The sequence below is a fragment of the Scyliorhinus canicula genome, chromosome 13 (assembly GCF_902713615.1).
Source record: "Scyliorhinus canicula chromosome 13, sScyCan1.1, whole genome shotgun sequence".
Lineage (NCBI taxonomy): Eukaryota > Metazoa > Chordata > Chondrichthyes > Carcharhiniformes > Scyliorhinidae > Scyliorhinus > Scyliorhinus canicula.
The window spans coordinates 94,917,476-94,930,682 of record NC_052158.1 but is presented as its reverse complement, the minus strand read 5'-3'; the positions used below and the strand labels follow the sequence as shown (position 1 = coordinate 94,930,682).

At 42.7% G+C, this 13,207-nt stretch overlaps 1 protein-coding gene across 2 annotated transcripts in view; it reads left to right on the top strand.

Annotated features, from left to right (window-relative positions):
* Positions 1-12,827, top strand: part of kpna4 (karyopherin alpha 4 (importin alpha 3)) — a 36,422-nt gene extending 23,595 nt beyond the window's left edge. For both annotated transcript variants that reach the window (XM_038815539.1, XM_038815540.1), the window contains exons 13-17: positions 1,633-1,737; positions 2,328-2,399; positions 2,610-2,772; positions 5,932-6,026; positions 10,784-12,827. In XM_038815539.1, coding sequence (XP_038671467.1) covers positions 1,633-1,737; positions 2,328-2,399; positions 2,610-2,772; positions 5,932-6,026; positions 10,784-10,882 — 534 coding nt within the window. In that variant the 3' untranslated portion in view covers positions 10,883-12,827. The remainder of the gene's footprint in view (positions 1-1,632; positions 1,738-2,327; positions 2,400-2,609; positions 2,773-5,931; positions 6,027-10,783) is intronic.
* Positions 12,828-13,207: the final 380 nt, after the last annotated feature.

Below are 13,207 nucleotides of genomic sequence, written 5' to 3'. Positions count from 1 at the left end.
GCTGATCTTTTGTGGACTCGGCTCCACTTTCTCGCCCGAACACCATAACCCTTTATTCCTTTATTCTTCAAAAAGCTATCTATCTTTAGCAAAACATTTAATGAAGGAGCCTCAACTGCTTCACTGGGCTGGGAATTCCATAGATTCACAACCCTTTGGGTGAAGAAGTTCCTCCTAAGCTTAGTCCTAAATGTACTTCCCCTTATTTTGAGGCTATGCCCCCTAGTTCTGCTTTTACTCGCCAGTGGAAACAACCTCCCCGCATCTATCTTATCTATCACCGTCATAATTTTAGATGTTTCTATAAGATCCCCCCTCCCGCATCCTTCTAAATTCCAACATGTACAGTCCCAGTCTATTCAACCTCTCCTCGTAATCCAACTCCCTCAACTCTGGGATTAACCATGTGAATCTGCTCTGCACACCCTCCAGCGCTAGTACGTCCTTTCTCGGGTAAGGAGACCAAAACTGAATACAATACTCTAGGTGTGGCCTCACTAACACCTTGTACAGTTGTAGCATAACCTCCCTATCTTAAACTCTATCCCTCTAACAATGAAGGACAAAACTCCATTCGCCGCCTTAATCACCTGTTGCACCTGTAAACCAGCTTTTTGCGACTCGTGAACTAGATCACTCTGCACAGCAGCATGTTTTAATATTTTATTATTTAAATAATAATCCCTTTTGCTGCTGTTCCTACCAAAATGGATAACCTCACATTTGTCATTCCATCTGCCAGACCCGAGCCCATTCACTTAAACTATCCACATCCCTCTGCAGACTTCCAGTATTCTCTGCACTTTTTGCTTTACCACTCATCTTAGTGTCGTCTGCAAACTTGGACACATTGCACTTGGTCCCCAACTCAAAATCATCAATGTAAATTGTGAACAATTGTGGTGTGTGCGCCGTTGGCTGGCAGTATGGATCTAGTTTCATTTGTAAACATCGGTGCTGATATTGAAATGCATCTGAAGGCAATCATATTCGCATCTGAAGGCAATCGTACTTCATTTGTGAGGTTTACAATGTGTGATTTTTGCTGATGATTTGAACTTCAAACAATCCATTAGCCAGCTTGAATATGCCAGAATTCTTTGACAGGGTGGCAATGTTGTGACCCTGTGAACAGATCCAGCAAGAGGTAGCATCAAAAAATATATTTGAGTAGAATCTTGAACATATGCATTGTACAATGTTTACTGAAGTCACTTTCTACAGCTCATACATACTCTGTACAAATATACTTTAAATAGTGAATCATTGAGGGTGTCATGTGGCGCAGTGGTCAGCACTGGGACTGCTGCACTGAGGACCCGGGTTCAAATCCCAGCCCCGGGTCACTGTCCGTGTGAAGTTTGCACATTCTCCCCGTGGGTTTCACCCCCACAGCCCAAAGATGTGCAGGCTAGGTGGATTGGCCACACTAACTTGCCCCTTAATTGGAATAAAAATAATTGGGTACTTCAAATTTAAACAAAAGGGAGAGAAAAAATAGTGAATCATTTAATGTACATTTAAATACTTGCTCTAAAAGTGCAGATGTCTCCAAAAATATTAGAAGTCTACAGGCAATGTAAGTAATGCACTTGTACGTCTTGACCTCCAATCTGTTTTCTAATTATGCAGGAGGCGGTATGGTTCCTATCCAACATTACAGCTGGAAACCAGCAGCAAGTGCAAGCAGTGATTGATGCGAACCTTGTTCCTATGATTATACACCTCTTAGATAAGGTGGGATGCTACACATGATTTTGTTTTGCTTTTACATAGTCTATTGAGACATTGTAAAGTGCCCTATACTGAATTATCTATGTAAATCTGCTAATTCATTATATGTGGAGAATATTGGAATAATTTCCATATTTTAAATCTGTTCAAAGTGTAGTGCGAAATTGTAACAGATCTCCAAAGAAATTGTCATGAATGGCAGCACGGTGGCGCAGTGGGTTAGCCCTGTTACCTCATGGCGCCGAGGTCCCAGGTTTAATCCCGGCTCTGGGTCACTGTCCATGTGGAGTTTGCACATTCTCCCCGTGTTTGCGTGGATTTCGCCCCAACAACCCAAAGATGTGCAGGATTGGTGGATTGGTCATGCTAAAATTGCCTCTTAATTGGAAAACTCAAAAAATTGTCATAGGGAGAGCAATGAAGCGTGGTCTTTTTGTGGATTCATTGTAGGTTTAATTCGGAAAATAACAAAACTCCTGGGTCCAAACAATTATTGTAAAATAGCCCCTCATCATTCTGAAAAGTAAATCAATTCTGTTTCATTACTTTGCATCGATTCAATTCTGACTTTCTTGTGTACTTTTTCTTCTTAGGGTGATTTTGGCACTCAGAAAGAAGCTGCTTGGGCGATAAGTAATCTAACTATTAGTGGCAGGAAAGAACAGGTAGGTAAAACTACACAAGTTTAAGTGAAATGGCTGACATAGGAAGCTATGCTAAGTTAATTTAAACTCTTGTATTGTAATGTTGGGAGTACGGTTTTAGTTTGAAATATCTCTTGGAATTTATGTAAATTGCTTTTTTCAAATGCTTTGTCATTACTGGTTTGTAAAAGATTGAAATATGATGTGATACTGACAACTATTTTTCATTAGGTTGCATACCTGATTCAACAAAAAGTAGTTCCTCCATTCTGTAACCTGCTTACAGTGAAAGACTCTCAGGTAGTGCAAGTGGTATTGGACGGATTAAGTAACATCCTCAAGATGGCAGACGATGAGGCAGAAACAATAGCTAGTCTGATTGAAGAATGTGGTGGTAAGAATAAAATAATTTTATTCCTCTATGAATGTACTTATGGAGATTTTGACCCTCGACATTGGATTGCAGTCTTGATTAATGCTTTATCGAGACTTTCTCCCATGTAAAGCTTTTTTTACAGTACCCAAGTCCTGTGGCTGGGGCATGAAGGGAAACCGAGAGTAGGGAGTAGATGATTTCCTGAGTTGATTAAAAATGCCTCCCAGCAATTTAGTAATGGGCGCCAATTGACTTGCCTCCAAAATGAATAAATGTACAAATTCTTAATCCTGCGAGCGCCCCTATCTCTGCAAACCTCCATATTAATTTGAGGATGGATAGGTAGCTTCATAGTAGACATTCTATTTCTGTAGTGGGGTCACATTGATTCAATGTGCCTTGTACATCAATATTTTTTGGGTACTCTTCAGTCTTCTGACCAAAAAATATTTATCCTTGCTAATCAATAATTAATTTGTGTGTGGCCAGACTTAATCCAAATGATTTTTGAAGTATCCAACCGTGGCTAGGATTAATCAGATGATGAAAAAGGTGCCTATGTTGAATGACAATTGGAAGGCAGTGAGATCAGCTGGCCTGGAAATATTTGTTGCTGTGTATATGGTTACAGAATCAGTAATGCTTAGCCCTGTAATGAGGCCAGGCTCACTCAGTTCCTAATCTTGTAGCTTTGGTTCACACTTGGACAAAAGAGCTGATCAGAGGCGAGGTGAGAGTGACTGTCCGTCACATCAAGGCAGCATTTGAGTGAGCGTGGCATCAAGGAGACTTGGCAAAAGGAGTAAATGAAGATGGTGGGTGAACTCTCCTGGTTGGAGTCATACCTAGCACAAAGGATGATGGTTACAGTTCATAGAACAGTACAGCACAGAACAGGCCCGTCGGCCCTCAATGTTGTGCCGAGCCATGATCACCCTACTCAAACCCACGTATCCACCCTATACCCGTAACCCAACAACCCCCCCCTTAACCTTACTTTTTAGGACACTACGGGCAATTTAGCATGGCCAATCCACCTAACCCGCACATCTTTGGACTGTGGGAGGAAACCGGAGCACCCGGAGGAAACCCACGCACACAGGGGGAGGACGTGCAGACTCCACACAGACAGTGACCCAGCCGGGAATCGAACCTGAGACCCTGGAGCTGTGAAGCATTGATGCTAACCACCATGCTACCCTGCTGCCTAGTTGTTGGAGGTCAATCACCTTAGTCCCAGGACATCGCTGCTGGAGTTCCTCCAGGTAGTGTCCTAGGCCCAACTGTCATCATCTGCTTCATCAATGATCTTCCTTCCATCATAAGGTCAGAAGTGGGGATGTTCGCCGATGATTGCACAATGTTCAGCATCATTCGCAATATGTACTGAAGCAGTCTGTGTCCAAAAGCAGCAGGACCTGGATAATATAGAATTTACAGTGCAGAAGGAGGCCATTCGGCCCATCGAGTCTGCACTGGCTCTTGGAAAGAGCACCCTTCCCAAGCTCACAACCCCACCCTATCCCCATAACCCCACCCAACACTAAGGGCAATTTTGGACACTAAGGGCAATTTTAGACACTAAGGGCAATTTAGCATGGCCAATCCACCTAACCTGCACATCTTTGGACTGTGGGAGGAAACCGGAGCTCCCGGAGGAAACCCACGCACACACGGGGAGAACGTGCAGACTCCATACAGACAGTGACCCAAGCCGGGAATAGAACCTGGGACCCTGGAGCTGTGAAGCAATTGTGCTATCCACTATGCTACCGTGCTGCCCCAATAATGCTTGGGGAGGGGCTGCAATAAAATTACTGGATATCACAAAAGCTTTAGTGCAATTCAGATTAATGAAAACAATCTCACTGCTACATTTTGATTTCATGCTTTTAAAAAAATATGAAAAGCATTTTTGCCAAATTGATGTTTTCGACTGGCAATATTTTGATAAATTTTACTGCAGGGGTTATAACTTGTAAATTAACCTTAAATTAAATTAAATTAAATATGCAGGCTTGGGTTGACAAGTGGCATCTAGGATTCATGCAACACAAGTGCCAGGCAATGACCATCTCCAACAAGAGAGAATCTAACCATTACCATCACTGATTCCCCCGCTATCAACATCTTGGGGGTTTTGTCATTGACCAGAAACTGAACTGGACTTGCCATATAAATACTGCAAGAGCAGGAGGTCCTGTCTTCCCAAAGCCTCCAAGGTGTGATGGCAGACACTCAACTTCGTCGGGTGAGTGCAGCTCCGACAACACTCACAAAACTTGACGCCATTCAGACCAAAACAAGCCTCTTGATTGGTGCACCATTCACTCCCTCCATCACCGACAGCAGTGTATGCCATCTACAAGATGCGCTGCAGGAATTCACCATGGCTCATTAGACAGAACCGTCCAAACCCATGGCTGTTACCATCTAGAACGGCCGTTGCCATCTAGCAGTTGCAGCAGATGAAGACATTTGGCTGAGAAGTTGCAGGATTCGTTCACTTCTTTCTCTGGGCCCACTTAATCGATCAGCTGAACCATCCATTTTTCCTCACTACTTCCCATGTTTCTGCAGTCAGTTTCCAGAGACCACAGTCATTGGTGACTATCTTGTGTCAATGCCCATCTTCATATCTCACTTTCAGGTGTCCTTCCAGCAACGTTATAGACATCCAGCAGGTCATGATCCACCGATCATTCACCATACAGGAGGTCTTCAGGTGTATGTCCATCGTCCATCTGTAATGTGGGTCGAGTCAGTGCAAACATTTAATATGTGTATGATTTCCAGCCAGTGAAGTGCTGTTGGGAACTCCGGTGAGAGTTCTGGCAAATAAACCATTGCTAAAAACTCTTATTATCTTGTTGTACCCCATTTAATGTGCAAAGAGAAAAGTGTTGTTTTGTTTTTCCAGAATTATTTATGATATTCATTTAATTATTAATTGACCAAAACTGTTGCATTGGCAGAAAATTGGGTGCAGCTTGTGATTGTCCGATGCAGACTGCATGCCTGTGATATCCTAACTTACAAGTCTCTTCTGTGCTGCTCTCCACTGGGAATGCCGAATTGACCCTGTAAAATGTTTCATGCCTATGAAAGTGTTTAAGAACTACAGGGTGTTGGAATTTTAAAGAACAAATACGCTAATACACTCCAAACTCTCTTCAGGTTTGGAAAAGATTGAACAGTTGCAACACCATGAAAATGAGGACATCTATAAATTGGCATACGAGATCATTGACCAGTATTTCTCAACAGATGATGTAAGTTGAAGGAGTATTTTCAGTGCACCTATGTCTCATGGACTGCAGTGCTTCAAGAAGGTGGCTAACCACCACCTTGAGGGCAATTAAGGATGGTAAAGCTTCAAAATATAAACTGTGTAACTTGTCCACAGATCTTCCTTGCTCAAGATCTTACTACAGATTTTGAGCAATGTTCTTTGTCAGCATTTATAATGTTAAGTTTTGTGGTTATGCATGTTACATAGCATGTAAATATTTAGAGTGGCAAGGTATATCTCAACGCGTCAACAGTTTGCTATGACAGTCTGTTAATGCACTATTCAAATGAAGCAAATAGCTTTAGTGACTAACCTTTTTTATTTATCTTAAATATTTTGCTATCACCTGATTATTGTGTGTTTTGTGTGTGTTTTCCTACACATGGGATACCCTCATCCCCAGAATGCTAGCAACAGTACTTTGTTCTTTCTCCTGATCATCACAGAATCCCTAAAGTGCAGAATGAGGCCATTTGGCCCATCGGATCTGCACCAACCCTCTGAAAGAGTACCCTCCCTTGGCCCGCTCCCTGTCCGCCCCCCATAACCACATGTAACCGTTGGACACTTAGGGGTAATTCAGCATGGCCAATCCACCAGAAACCAGCAATCAAGTGCGATTCAAATCCCATGTTCCACACTTCTGTCAAGCGCAATTTTTAAATTTACAAATATGCCAAATTTGCAGTACAATCTCCACAGTCCAAATATCCCCTTCCCCATGCTGAAAAAATTCAGAATTTCGCCTCTTGTATTAGCTGGAGTCTGGAAATATCCCCTGAGCACTAACATAACACAGGATCACTTCTGTGCAGCTAACTCCACCATTCCCTAGTTAAATGGGCAGATGTGTGACAAATTGATTTCATATAGTGAAGTGATATATTTGATGGGAAGAAAGATAATAGGCAATATAAACAAAATGGTACATTTTAAACAGGGTTCAGAAGCAGGGCGATTTGGGGAAGCAGTTGTACATAATCATTGAAGGTTGCAAGACAAGTTTAAAAAGCCGGTTACAAAAGCATATGGAGTCGGTGACTTTGTTAAGTAAATGTGTGGAGTTCAAAAGCAAAAATGTTATGCTAAACCTTTATAAAACATTTGCTAGGCCTTGGCAGGAGTACTTAATGCAATTTTGGGTGCCAGATTTTAGTAAAGAAATCAAGGCTTTGGAGAGAATGCAGCAGAGATTTACTAGAATGGCACTAATGATGAGGGAACTTCAGCTATATCGAGAAACTGGGGAAGCTGAGATTGTTCTCCTTAAACTAGAGGATTAAGAAGATGTTTGACCGAGGCGTTCAAAATAATGAAAGTTTTGACAGAACAAATGAGAAAGTTTCCACTGCCAGAAGGACAGTAACTAGTGGGCACAAATTTACAGCAATAGGCAAACAACAAGGGAATCTTTTGTGCAGTGAATTGTTATGATGTGGAATGTGAATTGTTATGATGTGGAATGTATTATCTGATATAATGGAAGCAAATTCAATAGTAACTTTCAAAAGGGAATTGGATGAATATTTGAAGGGCAAAAGATTAGTTTCTTTTCTTATAAATTTAGAGTACCCAATTCTTTTATTTTTCGAATAAAGGGGAAATTTAGCGTGGCCAATCCATCTACCCTGCACATTATTGTGGTTGTGTGGGTGAGACCTGCGCAGACAGGGGGAGAATGTCCATGCGGAATGATTTGGGGCTGAGATCGAACCTGGATTCTTGCCGCCGAGAGGCAGCAATGCTAACCACTGCTCCACTGTGCTGCCCCAAGATTATAGATTTAAAGGCGAAGAATAAGGGAATAAAACTAATTAAATAGTTCTTTCAAAGAGGTACAGAAACCTCTTTTTGTACTAAATCATTCTCTCTGATTCTTTTTTTAAAACTATTGTCATTAAAGGTTTTGCAGAATTTTTCATAACAAAACAGTAGTAACCATAATAACAAAACAAACTAGAGTGAACATTAACATAGTGCAAAAAGAGAATATACAATAACAATTAAATAAACATTACCCCACGCGACCCAGTCTTCCCACACTATCCCAATGAAGCACTCACCCCCCCCCTCCCCCCCCCCACAGATTGCTGCTGCTGACATTTTAATTTTCCCCGAGAAAGTCGATGAACGGCTGCCACCTCTGAGAGAACCCTAGCGTAGACCCTCTTACGGCAAACATTATTTTCTCGAGGCTGAGAAACCCTGCCATGTCGTTAACCCAAGTCTCTACACTCGGGGCTTCGAGTCCCTCCACATTAATAAAATCTGTCTCTGGGCTACTTGGGAGGCAAAGGCCAAGACGTCGGCCTCTTTTGCTCCCTCAACTCCTGGATCTTCTGACACTCCAAAGATCGCTATCTCTGGACTCTGCACCACCCGTGTGTTAAGCACCTTGGACATTGCCCTCGCGAACCCCTGCCAGAACTCTCTCAATTCCGGGCATGCCCAAAACATGTGGACATGGTTTGCAGGGCTGCCCTTGCACCTCGTACAACTGTCTTCTACCCCAAAAAACTTGCTCATTCTCGCTGCCGTCATGTCTGCCAAGTGGATCACCTTAAATTGAATTAGACTGAGCCTGGCACATGATGAGGAGGAATTAACCCTGCCCTGGACCTCTTCCCACAGACCTGCTTCCAACTCCTCACCTAGCTCCTCCTCCCACTTGCCCTTGAGCTCCTCCACCAGGGTTTCCTCTGCCTCCTGTAGTTCCTGATAGATATCCGACACCTTCCTCAGTGGCGGCAGCGTCGGAAAGGGCACTGCCTGTTTTTTCAGGAAGGCCGTACTTGCAGATATTTAAAGGCGTTTCCTGGCGGCAGATTAAATTTGTCCTCTAGCGTCTTAAAACTGGGAAAGCTTCCGTCTATGAACAGATCACCCATCCTTCTGATGCCTACCCTCTGCCTGCTGTGGAACCCACCATCCATCCTACCCGGGACAAACGCGTGGTTGTTACATATTGGGATCCAGACCGACGCTCCCTCCACCTTCCCAGGACTAGTAACTTTACGTGACACCGCCTCCAGCTGCTCCCCCCCCCCCCCAATTGCCCGCTTCCTAATCATAGCTATATTGTCTGCCCAGTAGTAATTGCGAAAGTTCGGCAGTGCCAACCCCCCCCCCCCCCCCCCCCCCCCCACCAACCACTGCGCTCCAACAGCGATCTCCTTATTCGCCCACACCCACACAAAGCCCGTAATGATCCTACTCACCCGCTTAAAAAAGGACTTCGGGATGGCACTGAAAGACAAATAAAAATCTGGGCAGGACAGTCATTTTCACGGTCTGCACCCTCCCTGCCAGTGACAGCGGGAGCATGTCCCACCTTTTGAAGTCCCCTTCCATTTGCTCGACCAACTGGGTCAGGTTGCGCCTGTGCAGGGCATCCCATTTCCTTGCCACCTATATACCCAGGAAACGAAAACTTTTCTCTATCATGCTGAGCGGCAGCTCTTTCTGTCGCTCCTCCTGCCCCTTGGTCCGGATTACAAACAACTCGCTCTTTCCCATGTTCAGTTTGTACCCTGAAAAACTACCAAAATCCCCCAGGATCCGCAGAACCTCCTCCATCACCTCCACAGGGTCCGACATGTACAGGAGCAAATCATCCGCGTACAGCAAGACCCGATGTTCCACTCTCTTTCCCCCCCCCGGAACCAGTCCCCGCCAGTTCCTCGAGGCTCTCCGCGCCATAGCTAGCGGTTCTATAGCTCGGGCAAACAGTAACGGGGAGAGGGGACACCCCTGCCTCGTTCCCCGGTGAAGCTCGAAGTACCCCGACCTCAGCCGGTTTGTACATACACTTGCTACAGGCGCCTGGTACAGCAATTTCACTCAGCCACTAAAGTCCTCGTCAAACCCGAACCTCCCCAGCGTTTCCCACAGGTACTCCCACTCCACCCGGTCAAAGGCTTTCTCTGCGTCCATCGCTGTTACCACCTCCGCCTCCCCTCCCTCTGAGTGCATCATAATATTCAAAAGTCTCCGGACATTGGTATTGATTTGTCTGCCTTTAACAAACCCAGTTTGTCTCATCTAGTCTTTCTCATCACCCCTGGGACGCAATCCTCAATTTTTGTGGCCAGAATCTTAGCTAGCAATTTGGCATACACGTTTAAAAGCGAAATCGGCCTGTAATTCTCTCTCATTCTATAATCGAGTTTTATTTTAGCTAGTCCACTCTTGTTTTACATGGGACTGGAGTAAGACGAATGGGTCTATGGTTGCCTGAATCTGTTCTGTCACTCTTTGAATATATCTGCCACATTGAACTATTTCTAATCTACTGGTACGTCTGCAGTATAGTATATGCCAATACCTCTCAAATGTTTCCATACGTATCTCAGCTCTCTAGGGTAGAATTTGTCTGGAGATGTATTTATTTTCAGCACTTTCACCATTTTTTCTTTGAGTTGGTTAACTCTGGTGAGATCATGTTCGCCAGTGAGTACTCTGTTGCAGTCGTTCAGAATAGACCATAAGATGTTGGAGCAAAAGTAAGCTATTCGGCCCATTGAGTGTTCCGCCATTCAATGAGATTGTGACTGATCTGATATTATCCTCAATTCCACTTTCCTGTCTTTCCCCCCCCACCAATAACCCATGATTTGTTTACTGTTTTGTGTTCTGCAGTTTCAAGCTTCTGCATTTTTGTGGTTTTCTTGTCTTTCACTACCATAACTATATGTTTTTACTGCTAGATTTGGTTGATTTTTTTTTCTTCTTTTTAAGATTGATGAAGATCCTGCCCTCGTTCCAGAAGCAATTCAGGGTGGGACATTTGGGTTCAACTCATCAACCAATGTTCCAGCAGAAGGCTTCCAATTCTAGAAAGGCATAATTCCTGGAGCAAGTGAAATAATGCAGCACTAAAGGAAGGTTTGATCGATCATGCTTGGCTCATGTGGGATCCACTGCTGCATTAAATCAGAGAGCTGTTTTGCAGATTGCGTTTGGTGTCCGAGAAAAGCCCAAATGAAGTCAAGCTGGCGAGTGGGTGCGAGTGCGCGTGAGAGTGGTAAAATGTTATAAAATTTCACAGTGAATGCAATTTAGGTTGTTTAAAGAAAGGGGCTAAAAGTCAAAGAAAGGTCAATGTCTACGAAGTAACTAAACCAAGATCAAATTCAGTTATCTAGAATAATTAGAAGACCGAAGCAATTAAGATACTTCAAGCTTCATAAACCAAGAAAGGGACATCGACAAGTCAGAAGACCGAGTCAAGGCCTTGCTAAGAAGCACTGTGTGAATGGACCCACTGTATGAATGTCTGGACTCAGTGCTGTGGAGCCAGGTTCATTACTTGAAATCTTGGGCTCTGTATTCACTCATGAAAATAAACTCCTAGCCATGGAGTTGTGTGTGGAAGAGAGTAGTGTATGGGCGTGATGTTGTATGTGAACGCATGCAAACTTGATTGCCTTCAAGTGGCTAATGAATAAATCCAGAAAAACACCAAAATGAGTTTGTTTTTATTAATATTTAACATACACTGGAGAATTTAACCGATTTAGCAGCAGTGCATTGTATAATTTATCTGTGGCAATTTGGGTTGAATCTTGCAGCCTATGTTTTGCTTGTTTTACTTCCACCTTGGCCATTCTAATTTTTTTAATGTTTATGCTAATGTACTTTATTTGTAGTTATGAATTTTTCCTCAACTTAACAATTGCACCAGTTAAATCAATAAATGCTGTGAGTTGCTTTCCATATAAATCACGAATACAGTAATGAATTAACAAAGAAATGTAATGGTAGTAACCTGCTCACATGCAAAAATTCTGCAGAGGAAAAAATTAAAACATGTACATGCTCTGCTGCTGCTTAAACTTTGAAAAGTTACCGTAATTTAAGTCCAGGGAACCTCAAACACCAGCAGTGTTGTGGAGCTCACCAATTTTATTAGTCATAACTTGGATAAATTAAGTTGGCTAAGATAATCAATTCACATGTGTCTATTAATTGATGGCTGCTTCTGATTTATTTTAGCTATATTTTTAGTTTGTTCCTGTGTGGAATAGCACAGTACCTTTATGGGGTAAATGCTGTTTATAATACTTGTTTACTATTTTCCTGTTATTTTTCCTGATTAAAATATTTCAGTTGTGACTAACTTTGGTGCATACTTTCTGCTAAAAGAGGATTGAGAGAAGTATGTATAAATGAACAATGTGAAAAAAATCTTGACATGTTTCATACTTTTAGGAAGGACATTTTAAAAATTAGATACAAGTAGCCATGAACCATCTGAGCCACTTTAAAAAGAGTTTGGTGTGTTTCAAGAGGCTTGCATGCAGACCATGCAAGTTTTTTAAAGAAAGGAGCCTGGAAGGTAGTTGTTTCCATGAAGAGGTTCAGTACACTAAATTTGGCCTGTTGATCAGTTTTGTTTGTAGAAGAAAAAAATGCTTACCCTCTTGGTAAGGTGGCTCATTGTAGGAAATACTGTGCCTTCTCCCTTAGAGCACAAGTGTTGCATGAACAAGTGTTGCTGTATTTAAAACCTAAGGTAACAGTCACTAAAGGGAAATGTGAAAATGATTACCTGATTCCTACTTTGTGTTTAAAATTTTGCAATATTGTAGACTGGATTAATATGTAGTTGTGATTTTCTTTGTAAATTAGTTGGTTTACCCTTGAAGCATTCCTTGTCGTCATACACATACTTTGAAAGCTAGACAAAAATTGGAACAGGCAGAAAATTGGCTTGCTTACACTGTTGTCCATTAGAGTGCAGGCTAACCTGTTTTAGAGAAAAATAAACTTTGAAATTATTCTGTGTGGCCTGATGTTCCATTGTAGTATGCATGTGTTACATCAGATATTCTCAACTGGAGGAAGGGATTGTGAGAATGTTTCATGGGATCCTCAGAAAAATAACCAATAGAAACTCTTGTTTCATCTACTGTCTCAATGCACTGCTCTCCTGACCAGTAACCTGTCTAACTGTTCCGGGTTAGATGTGACCAATCTAGTTATTTGGTTTATTTGGCACTTTGTCTTTGCATCACTGCCATTTAGTGCAGTGATTACACAGAATAGAATTTACAGTGCAGAAGGAGGCCATTTGGCCCATCGAGTCTGCACCAGCTCTTGGAAAGAGCACCCTACTGAGGCCCACGCTGCAACCCTATCACAGTGACCCCATCTAACCTT